At 40.0% G+C, this 11803-nt stretch overlaps 1 protein-coding gene across 5 annotated transcripts in view; it reads right to left on the bottom strand.

Moving 5' to 3' along the window:
- Positions 1–10955: 10955 nt before the first annotated feature.
- The window catches only part of LOC124556652 (glycogen debranching enzyme), a 204751-nt gene continuing 203903 nt past the window's right edge, over positions 10956–11803 (bottom strand). For all 5 annotated transcript variants that reach the window (XM_047130620.1, XM_047130622.1, XM_047130618.1 and 2 more), the window contains exons 26-27: positions 11512–11748; positions 10956–11160 (exon numbers count right to left, since the gene is read on the bottom strand). In XM_047130620.1, coding sequence (XP_046986576.1) covers positions 11095–11160; positions 11512–11748 — 303 coding nt within the window. In that variant the 3' untranslated portion in view covers positions 10956–11094. The remainder of the gene's footprint in view (positions 11161–11511; positions 11749–11803) is intronic.

Here is an 11803-nt window from a genome sequence, read left to right as displayed (position 1 = left end):
AAAAGTCAGCAATTGCCGAACACTGCCTGAATACACGACATCATATGATTTATGAAAAGATGGAAGTTTTATCCCCGGCATCATATTTCTGGGACTGCATTATTAAGAAAGCAATACATATCTGTACAGCTGATAATCTCATCAACAAGGATACGGGATTTCAACTGAGCATAGCCTGGAACCCTGCATTGGCAGCTATTAAATCACGACGCAAAAATTAAGATTCTTCAATAATAGGCCCATCATAACACTGGCCCAGTATGGCCATTGGTGAGTAATGTCTGGCCACACTGTTGACAAATGCAGTGTACAGCGCATGTACGGGAGAGCCACTCTGTGATTTTCGGCAGAGGGAGTTTGAATAGGGCAAACCACTGCGCATGCGCGATTTCTGCGGCTGTGCGTTCTTCACGCGCATGTTCTGAAAACGGGGGGTTGGTGTGCAGCCACCATCAGTCGTACCTAGCCACAAGCAAGGTTGAACCACCTGAAGATGTCTGACAGTTGCTCCGAGGAAATATTGTGGAATTTGCACAACGTGATCTGGCGGCAAGCCCGTGAAGACTATTTACAGCACATCTGCCGGGAAAGCTTGAAGAGACACATTGACAATGTTGGTAATTACGTAGTTGTAGTAACTGCATAGTACACAAGACAGGCCCAAAGTAAGCCGAATATGGCTTTATTCATGAAGCACTCAACTACGATGGAAAACAAACTTCCTTGGATCCCCACATAACAAGACACAGTACAGTGACGTTAATGGCACACTGGAAAGACGCATGAGAGGAGCCAGTTAGTGTTGTTCCACACACATATATACACACACGAGTCACTGGGTAGGTGGTGCGGTGGAGACCTCACTGTGTGCACACCTTTCAGAAGTGCCCTCCATCGACCAGCCCATGCTGATACTGTTGGTGGCAGATTCGAACACGTATGCACGGTGACACCACCCTCAGCGCACATGCACTAGGTGCAAGATATAACACACTTCTCCCTTGTGCAAAGTGAAGGCCCAGGTAATGGAGGAGACACCAGCAACCTGATGATAGAAACATCTATTGATTCCAAACTGTTGGCACCCAGTGCTGACAGAGGGGGCAGGGTGATGGGCTGGGCAGGTACTGGAGTATTGGGCCAGAATGCATAGGGACACGGACTTGCCCAAGGGCAGTGGGCCCACACGGCACCCAATGACAGTACTGGAGACTAGGGTATCATCGACATCTCGATGTTGTCAAGCACGTCCCAGCGTGGAGGTGGCAGGGCAGAACCCACTGATGATGATGGCTGATGTGATGATGGAGGGAGGTCTGGTGCAGGCAGTCCGGCCAGAATAGGAGGCTGCAGCAATGGACCAGCCCCCAGCACAGGGAAGCTGGAACCCCAGGTTGCCACATGTGGAGGAAGCAGCCAATGGGATGGGGGCACCTCCACATCAATGACAGTCTCGAGTTGGAGGGCAGTGGGTTGGGCTGTCATGACAGGGGTGCCACCCACGAACCATTAGAGTCCAGTGGTGAGCAGAGGTGCAGCTGATCAAGGTGACGTGTCACCAATCTGTCAGCCATACAGACATCACACAGATGGTGTCCCCAGCAGCGGACAACCACAGCAGGTGCATCTCAGGCTGCAGAAGGTGGAGGAGCATGTGCGGCTGCCGGCCATGAAGCAACTCATGTGGGCTCAGCTGCCTCATAGGCGTGAGGCAATAGGCACTCAGAAAATAGAGAAGGGCATCATCCAGTGAAGAACCTATAGTGAAATTTTTCATTTGGGACTTGAATGTATGCACTAGTCATGCTGCCTTGTCATTTGATTGAATGTGTCCTTGGATGAAAAACTTGTCCCCTACCTAACAGTTTAGTGCACAAAGCATCTCAATGGCAGAACCTCACATCATAATGTGGCAGGACTGACTAATCTGGGAAAGAGGTCTTCCATGGACAGCTGCAAAACACTGTCAAAAACAGAGGGGGCAATACCATAAGTGAAAATAGTTGCACAGAGTGTCTTAAGCCTGACCCGGCAATTGATCTCACCAGCCCTGTTGTACAAACCAAACCACCTGGCACAGAACCAGGTTGGCAGCAGCAGTAGCAGTTCCTATGTGCAAGCTCATAATTGGAAAACACTTGACTGCAGCCTGCATTTCTGTATCAAGATAGAAGCAAAGCAATTGGCTCTCTGAGCACTATGGGACTTAACATCTATGGTCATCAGTCAGCAAATCAATTCTTCACAATGAAATTCGGAATCAGGACCCACAGGAAGACAGGACAAGGTGTCCACATTGGCATGTTTAAACATAGGTTGAAAATGGATTTCATAATTGTAGCGAGACAAGAACAGTGCCTAGTGATGGAGGCGATGTGCTGCCTTGTTGGGCAAGGAAGTGTGAGGGTTAAACAAGGAAACCAAGGCTTTATCATTAGTAATAAGATGAAACTTGTAGCCATACAAAAAACATGAAATTTCTAGAAAGCACAGACTATGGCAAGAGCCTCTTTTCCCACCTTAGAGTAACGTTACTGGGCTGGAGTGAGCGGTTTAGAGGCAAAAGCAAGAGCTGATTCAGAGCTATTGGCATACTACTGAGAGAGGACTGCTCCAAGGCCATACTGTGAGGCATCAGATGTCAAAACTATGTGCTGGTCCACAGAGAACTTAGCAAAACCAGGGGCCAAGAGTAGTTTGGATTTCAGCACTTGAAAAGCACATTCACAGTCCAGGCTCTAGCAAAAATTCTTGTGTAACAAGGCATTCAAAGGGTGCACCATGGTGGCTGACTCTTGCCAGGAATTTATGGTAGTAGGCTATGTTCCCTAGGAAGGCCTGAAGGTCTCTCATGGATGAGAGGCAAGGTATAGATGTAACAGCTGAGATTTGGTCTCACAGAGGGCAAACCACATCCCATGATACCTCAAACCCCAAATAAACAATAGATGGTTGGAAAAACTGAGATTTTGTGAGGTTACCATAAACCTGTGGACTGTAAGACAGAAAACAAAGTGCACAAATTTTTCAAGTGATCCACTATGGAGGAGCCTGTGGCAACAATATCATCAAGATAATTAATGCAACTCGCAACAGACATAGTCAGTTGATATAATAATTGTTGGAAAATAGCACAGACACTAGCCACACCAAAAGGAAGGTGCAAATGTTGATAGGGATTAACAGGAGAATTCAAAATCAGAACTTGTTGGGACTCTTCACCCACAGGAACCTGCAGATACTCTTCAGACAAATAAATTTTAGAAATGTACTAGCCACCCAATATTTTCACCAACAGTTCCTTCTGGCATGGGAGAGGATACGTATCCATGATCGACTGGGTGTTGACAATAGTACTGAAGTCGACACAGAGGTTTCTGAACTACAACCGGTGGAGATGACTATTCACTAGCAATAGCAGGTTGCACCACCCCTAGAGATTGAAGTCTGTCCGAGTCTGCTTTCACTTGAACGTTCAGGGTGACAGGAATATGACATACATGACAAAAACTAGGTCAAGCTGTGGATTTCGAAAAAATATGAGCAGAAAATTTGTAGCACACCTATGCCTCCCAAAAATAAGTCTGAAAACCCCTCATACAGTGTTTCCAATTAAAAATACAATACTTGATCATACACAATGTGAACTGTGTTGGTGATAGAAAATCGAAAAGTCTTAAATGCATCCATCCTGAACAAGTTCTCAACACCGGCATCAGCAACCACCAAAAATGTAATGGGACGAACCACTAATTTGTAAATTGCCCCAACAGCACAATACTCTGTTTGCTGTACCTGGCCAGCTTCCACGTGATCGAGCACATGGTGAAAAACACTTAACTTGATAGATAACTTGGGAGAAGTCACAAGCATTGGAGCCACACAGTTTACATCCATGTCCATATCTCGAGCAACCTTTGGTGAACGACACACAGAGGCCTATCTGCGAGGTATTTCTGAAGAATGGCTTTTCACCTAGGCAAGTGAACAGAGTGATGAAGACCTAGAAATGATGGAACAAGGAAGAGGAAGAGGCCTTCAGGTCGACTGCTTATCTACCATTTATTGGGAATATTTCTTCGCAGATAGACAGAATATTGAGAAAATATCAAGTGAGAGTCATCTTTCGCCCTCCTTCCAAAATTTCATCACTGGTGGGATCCGTTAAAGATGACCTGGGCCTGCGTAAATCAAGTGTTTACAAAATTCCGTGTGAATGCAGCAAATCATATATAGGGCAAACAACACGAACTGTGCAGGAATGCATTGTGGAATACCAATGGCATACTTGCCTTCTCCAACCCACCAAGTCCACAATCGCCGAACATTGTATTTCCACAGACCATTCCATGAATTACAATGACACAAAGATTTTGGCCAATACATCAAACTTTTGGAGCTCAATTATCAATGAATCTATGGAAATAATATTGTCTGACAACGAGAGTCTCATTAATCGAGATAGTGGTTATCAGCTAAACTCTGCTTGGAATCCTGTTATAGAGAAACTTCGTAGTCGACATAGTTATCTGCATAAAGATGAAAATCAACCTGATATCGATACGCCAAGCTTCCACCGTGGAGGGTGCGAGGCGCAGCGCATGGAGTTGTTATAAACGCGCATGCTGAGCAACGCATGCGCAATGTCACCTCAGTATGCCTTTAAATAGCGGAGCTCAGCGCGTACTCGCCAGTACTACTACAGTGGAACTCACCTGAAGATGGCCAGAAGACTCTGCGCCGAAATATCGTGGCAGGACATTACTGATATCTGGCAGTTCTCCCGTGTTTTTATGGAACAGTTTACCTTGAGATTTCTTTTTTAATAACTGTTCCTATCGCACTGACAGTCTGCACAATCATAATGCAGTCCCTGCTCTCTCGTGCAGAAAATATTCCACCATCATGTCCAACAACAGTTGCAGAAATATTTTGCAAGTTTATAGTAATAGAGGGCTGGTGGTACTGACTGGATCACAGTCTGAAATTCTCAGGATCACTAAACCCCAAACAAGCCCTGCTGTTTTGACCATTCAGCATCACCAAGGGAGCATTGTGTTGTTTGTGGCACACTATAGATATATTGGAATCATTTTATATTCTACTCACAGATGATGAGAAGGAAAATCAGTTGGTGGTGTTCTATGCATTTAGCCTTACTGCCACATTTGTCTCATCAAGGACATTCTCAACTGTGTACACTAAAGAGAGAAATTTTTTTATTCTCTGTGAAGACAGATTCTTGGAATTTAAGAACATCCTTTCACATAATACACAGTGCATTTTGTGATGTTAATTTACTAACTAAACAAACCCACAAACAATTAATATATTTTTTTCCTGTGTTTCAATTGGACTGTGTTATATGAGGGTTTGAAGCCTACCTCTTTTGCCCTGAAGTCATACCTGTCATAGTTCTTCTTATCAACTGCAGTTTGTCATTAGCCTCAAACACATTAAAATTGTCAAAGTTACTCAGACTCAAGGTATATTCACATTATGACACACATTTCCAAGATAAAACTTTATACATGGTTGACAGATAACTTGTCAGTCTGTGTCTCAAAGAGTCCTCTGTTTCACAACAATAACAGCAAAATTAAATGTGAGTAGAGGTAATATTCAGATAAAGAACAGATACAGTGTGCTGAGTAGGAGGAGGAGCCTCATTCAGGTGTAGAAAAAAGTAGGCCACGGCAGGTGATTAATAAGAATTTGAGAGATTAAGTCATATTATAGTTGTAAGAGGAACATCTGCACAAAAATCTGTCCAAGGCAGGATTTCTGTGTGGCACATTTCTACCAAGCACACAGCCAAACATAAATTTAGGAACTGTTACATATATAGTTATTGTTAAGGGCATAAGAAATCTAGCAACACTTCTGCTATTAATGGTTTTGAAATTTTTCAGAAGTCTTCCTTACAGAATGTTGCACAATATCGCCAGGGGATACAAAAATGGATGTGTTTAAGTCTTTTGCACAAAACACACAGAAATAGAGGAGAAAGTTTCACTTAAACCTACAAGAAACTTGTCACTCTTAGAAATGCTTGGAAGGAATTTTAAATCAGTGTTATGAAAAGTATCACACTGTGTGCTCAAGTTAACATGGAGTATCAGTAGGGATATTGTCACAAGCTGTGGTGTATGCAGTGTGACATAGTGGCTAGCATTTCCAGTTGACATGCTGCAGGTCACCTGTTCATACCTGACCGACAGCAATTATTCATTGATTAGTATTTATCATTTCTGGAAGGTTCTTGAAATATCTTATATTTTTAATGTTTGTATGTTCTGCAATATTTGATGTCTGTATAAATATCAGCTGTCTGGAGTATTCAATGTTTGTAAAAATAGCTGTACTTTTTGTCCAGTTGATCAGTTCTGCTGTCACTGTAAGTTGGTGTTCATAATATATGTGCTTTCAGTGCTAAATGATGTCTTTCATTGACAGCCCTGCTTCTGAATTTTGACTTGACTCTGGTTACTACATAACAATATTAGTTATATGCCACAGCTAAACGCAAGGACTATAGCGATCCTGCATCCTGCAGAAAGCTAAAGTCTCCAGAGTTGCATCCCCCCTTCAGCCCAGGACAGAGTGTTTGTTTGTTTTGTGGGTGACAACTTTAAAAGCTCAGGCAGTAGCATCAAGTCAGAAGCACCAGATGATTACAGCTAATGCACATTCCTTTTGTCAATAGCTTGTTAGTTACGACCATGAAAACATAATGTTATTGACTCTGGCACAATACAAAACCATAACCAAGTTGTCATTACACAGTAAGAAGACAGTTTTTGTGACATTTTATCACTTGGTAAAGACAAAGAAAACAAAGTACAAGTAGCTGAGTTCATTCTTCTTATCATCATCATTGTCATCATAGTCATTATCATCAATGTTGGATGACAAAGGTTGCAATCAATTAAGCTAGGTAATAACAACAGATTCACAGATCACAGTGTAGCAAATGAACTCTGCAATTTAGTGGTAGGCAAGAGCAATGGCTGGTGAACAGCTGTGCCACCAAGAAACCACTTCCTTATATGGGGTACCGCAGCCACAACTTCACTCTGCTCACCACATATCTCACACCCCAGAGATTGATATTGTCATGGTGAGACACATTAAGATGGGACAGCTCCATGTGCTACAGCCTCACACCTTTAATACATTTTTTTTCCATTATACATTTAATGCAGATATCATGTGTACACAAAATTGCTGAGTAATTATTTATGCATTATTTCATTAAACTTTGTTATTCACAGGATAGTTTACAGTCTGTTAATGACCACAGTGTAAATAGTGTATGTAGAAACACTTTATTTAAAGAAATATTTTAAATTTACAATACCTGTAAACCATGTACAAGTCAAAATGCAACCCAGCTAGTAACTGTTTGTTTTAAGATTGACATAGCTTTGAAAGCCATCATTCCCTCTTTGAAACAAATGTTTTACTGCTTCTGAAAGCTTAATATTTAAAAAGTTATTCTTATTCAAAATTCTTGTAGTCCAGAGTGTTCCAGTCTTAAAATGTAACCCTTTCCAACATTCCGTGTTATAGTTTCATTGTCAAATTTTTCTGTTTCCAAAAATGTATACTTTCACTAAAATAAATTGTTAATTACTAAACTATAAAATAAAACTTTCCATGGAATTCTTGGCAGGCTTAGAAACTCATTGGCTTTATATTTTACCATTTAGTAAATTCTGTAATACATCCATCTATAAATAAGCATCGCATCCGAAGCAGTAGTCAGTCAGGACCTAGCAGTAAACTTGCAAACTTCTATGTCAGTTCTACTTTGGTAACTAATCATCAACAAGCGCACATCTCATGTTCAGTATTTGGTTTTTATCATACAACTTTCAGTCAGTCCATGGTTAGCATTCAACTAGCACAGTTACTACATATGTTATTACTCAATTTGCAATAAGTGTTCGATACACAAGGTTCGATAGTCAGTCCACACATAAACTTCTAAACGAAGATGCTTTTTTATTATGTTGCTTGTGATGTTGTGCAACCACTTGTAACTCATGTAGATTACTGATCTGTGTTAAGAAATTGATATTAATACATACAAATAAGCTGATAATTGAATTTAGTGTCAATAAAAGGAAACAGAATGAAAATGTAAATTTTAGTGTTGTGTACATTTATTCAATCAAATTATCATGGGAAGAACATTAAAGAACAAATTTCACAAGACTTATGAGGCATGAAACAAGTTGGTAACATTTTAACATGGCACTCAATGCACTGAAGTAAGTTACCTGAGCAGGTAACTCATGGTACCAACTGATTGCAGAGTATGATACAGTTGGAAACCAGTCAATCCTTATAAATATGGCACCATTCTCAGGTGTGGTCAGGTATTCTTATGTAAAGGATCTTTACATTGGGCCCCTGATCCATCTGTTTTTGCCTCTCAAAAGCAAACAGTGCATGAACCTACTGCCCAGTCACATGTATCTGCAGCTGCAGATGACCTAAACCTTCAGCAAGTAACACTTTACAGGTGTGAGTATATTCGTGTGGGGCTCCAGGTCACCTGATGCCAATCCTATTTAGCCCTCAAGTACCTGCAATGTGGTGCATCTTAGACAATCTCCAAACAATCTTACATCTCAGACTAGTTCCAAGCAAGCTCCATGAATTAAGGGTGGTGGTTGATTGATGATGGAGCTGGCTGGAATGACAAATAAGATTTATGATCCTGTCAACAATGCTATTAGAGATGGTTTATGAGCTCAGTCTGGGGAAGGAAAATGACAGTGTCATTTCCTTTGTAACCATCCTGGGATCTGCCATGATTGGTTTAATGAACTACAGAAAACATAATTCCGGATGTCTGGATAGTGATTTGAACCACTGTCCTCTTAAATGTGAGTCCATTGTCTAGTGACTGCACCACCTCACTGGGTCTCATGAATCAGAATGGTTTTCCAGTGCTCTTGGTGTCTGGTAGAGTCAGTGCTGTGATATGCACTAGTATGTCAGTTAACTACCATTAGTTAGGTGACTGCATGACATTGTGTAAGTTTGTGTAGCCTTAACAAAAAGAAATTCAAAGCTTAAAATATGCAACAATTTTTCTTTAAATTAATCTCCCATGAAAAGATTTGTTACTTTGATGTGTGATGTTTTGTCGTTTATTCTACTTTGTTGTAGATTTGCAAAGAAGACAGTCAGAAATCAAAAATGGAGCAAACTACCTTCCATACAGATGTAAATGAAGTACAAATTTCAAATAAACACTAGGAAAAATTAAAGTATGTATCACTTCAGAATGCAATTTTAAAATGTTATTCAATTTTCATTTATAATACAGTCAGAAACAGAACTCTCAAAATTTTTATGCCAAAATGTGTTGTCTGTAAACCAAAACAAACAGAAGCATGAATATCTCTTAAGGAAATAATGGGTAGGAAAAGAAGAAAAACTGAATGGTTTTTGAAGTGAAATAAGAACAAACAGTTTATTTCAGTCAGCAATGTAATACTTTAATTATGTGAGCTGCTTTGGTTTTCTCTTCTTCTCTCCTGTCTCACATACACATGCACACACACTCCAATATAACACCTCTTCCTCATTAAATTAAAATCATTATTATTAACAAAGTTAGCAATAGTTGACTTTATCACCTTGGTTGTGATATACACAATTTTATCATTTTTATTATTTAAAACAAATTTTCAGTAGGTCTTTGTGTTAATAATTTTGTATGAAAGTACCTGCTGTCACTATTTTAACATTAGTCCCAATAAAAGTGTAAAACTAGTACTTAATCTACAATTGGCACTATTTATTTTTGAATAGTCTGCTTTTAAAATTTTAAATAACTTCCTGAGAAAATTATTCAACATACATTCATCTCAGTTAGGCAAAATACACAACATAAAAAGTTACAATGGCAAGGAGGAAGAAGGCGAGAGCATATGAAATCATAATACGAGCAACTTTCTGTTGCTCAGATGGTGTTAGCTGTGCCTTCCTTTTCCTTGTCTTTGTTTCCTTCTTCACATCTTGCATCAGAAGCAGTGGCTCTAATAACAACAAACTAGGAGGCTCTGGCAGTGGATATGATTCAATTACTGAAATTGACATTTCATCTTGTGCACTGACACGTCTTGAAGCACTGGATTGAAGCTTTTTTGGTGTTTTTATTTGCAGACTTCCTGGGTACTTAAATTTCTTCTTCTTGTCAGTTATTATTGCTCTACTAGATTCTGAAATATCACAATCTACTTCTTCTGAACCCTTCATAACATATGGTGATGGGATCTCTGAACTCGTCATGGTGATTTGTGCTTCTGGATCCACATCTACAAGTCTCTTCTTTCTTTGCTCAGGAATGAGCACTACTGTAGCATCAACATCTTTATAATGAACATAGCTACCCAATTCTTTGTTTTTTAGTGGCAGTGTACATTTTTCTGATTGTGAAGAAAATGGATTGTAGGTTGGGTACTTAAAACTGTGCATTGGACTTACAACATTATTATTTTTTTGTGCAAAGCTGACCTGGTTACCTGATCTATTGGATTTGCTGAAAATCTCTGAAGGATTTCCTTCTAATACTGAAGCCCGAGCTAAAACGTTTCGTGTATCTCTGTGTACTACAGTTGTCACTGCTTCATCATTGGCAACATGGAGATTATTACTCCGGCTGTCAAGGGAAGACTGAATAACTGTTAAATGATCCAGCAGAACATAGTTTATCATTGGTAACTCCCTAAAATCAGTAGACTGCTGTCCATTTTCTGATTCTGCTGTAAATGTATTTTTAATTAGAAAATTTAAGCAGCTGACACAAACACATTTTGCTATAAAAGGCATGTACTCTTTTAACGGTATCTCACACAACTGAAGAGAAAGTGCATTATAGCCCACCCAATGGATTTGTAATACAATACTGGTTAGTGGCTGCCTGAATCTGAAGAACCTATCACTATAAACAACATTACTTGCCGTAACAGCACGGGCAATAGGGGGGCCAGAAGTTAGTGGGACATCATGTAATGCGTGTGAAGTCATGGGCCCCCTCTGGTGTTTAGATGGATTTACACACGCAAGGTGCAGTCAGTTACTAGAAGAGTCGAGAATGATAGGGTGGCTTTCCTGAAGTTGATTCAGATCATGTAGCACCTGCAAAAAGACAGATAAACATTATGAACTATTATTAACTTTAGGTATCTAGTTTCATCATAATACTGAAACACAAAATTTTATGCACTCAGTATTTTTGCAGATAATGAGCTATTTTCAATATGTACAGTATATCTGTGCTTTCTGTACGTTGATATATTTGACCTCTAAAAATGACAATGGCATTTTCCTATATTCTGAGGAATTTTTGGCTCTAGAAGCACTACTTTTTATCAACTTTGTACTTATATGATAAAGCTGCTTTTGATAATCAAATTCAATTAGTAAATTTTAATACAAATGTCTTTTCATTTATGATAAATCATTTGCTAATGATATATTCATATTCACCTCTATAATGGATGCCATGCTCCATGCCTGTGTTTGACAACTGTGATTACAGTAAGCCCCATCTTTATTCGTAAGTTCAGGCAGGCCTCTCCACGGCGATGTTTGTAAAACTGTGAAATGTTTGGCCAAGATAGATCGAACACGTGCAGCAGTACGCTCCAACTCAGCAATTCCACCAACTTCTCGAGCAAAGTGTAAGCACGCTCGAAGGAAGTATCCAAGTGGCCACACCCATTCCTGAAAATGAGAATGAAATTACATTTTCACCATCCTCAAATAGGTAATCCACATG

Source organism: Schistocerca americana, chromosome X (genome assembly GCF_021461395.2).
Source record: "Schistocerca americana isolate TAMUIC-IGC-003095 chromosome X, iqSchAmer2.1, whole genome shotgun sequence".
NCBI lineage: Eukaryota > Metazoa > Arthropoda > Insecta > Orthoptera > Acrididae > Schistocerca > Schistocerca americana.
The sequence above is the reverse complement of the archived record's forward strand: the minus strand, read 5'-3'. Positions and strand labels throughout refer to the sequence as shown.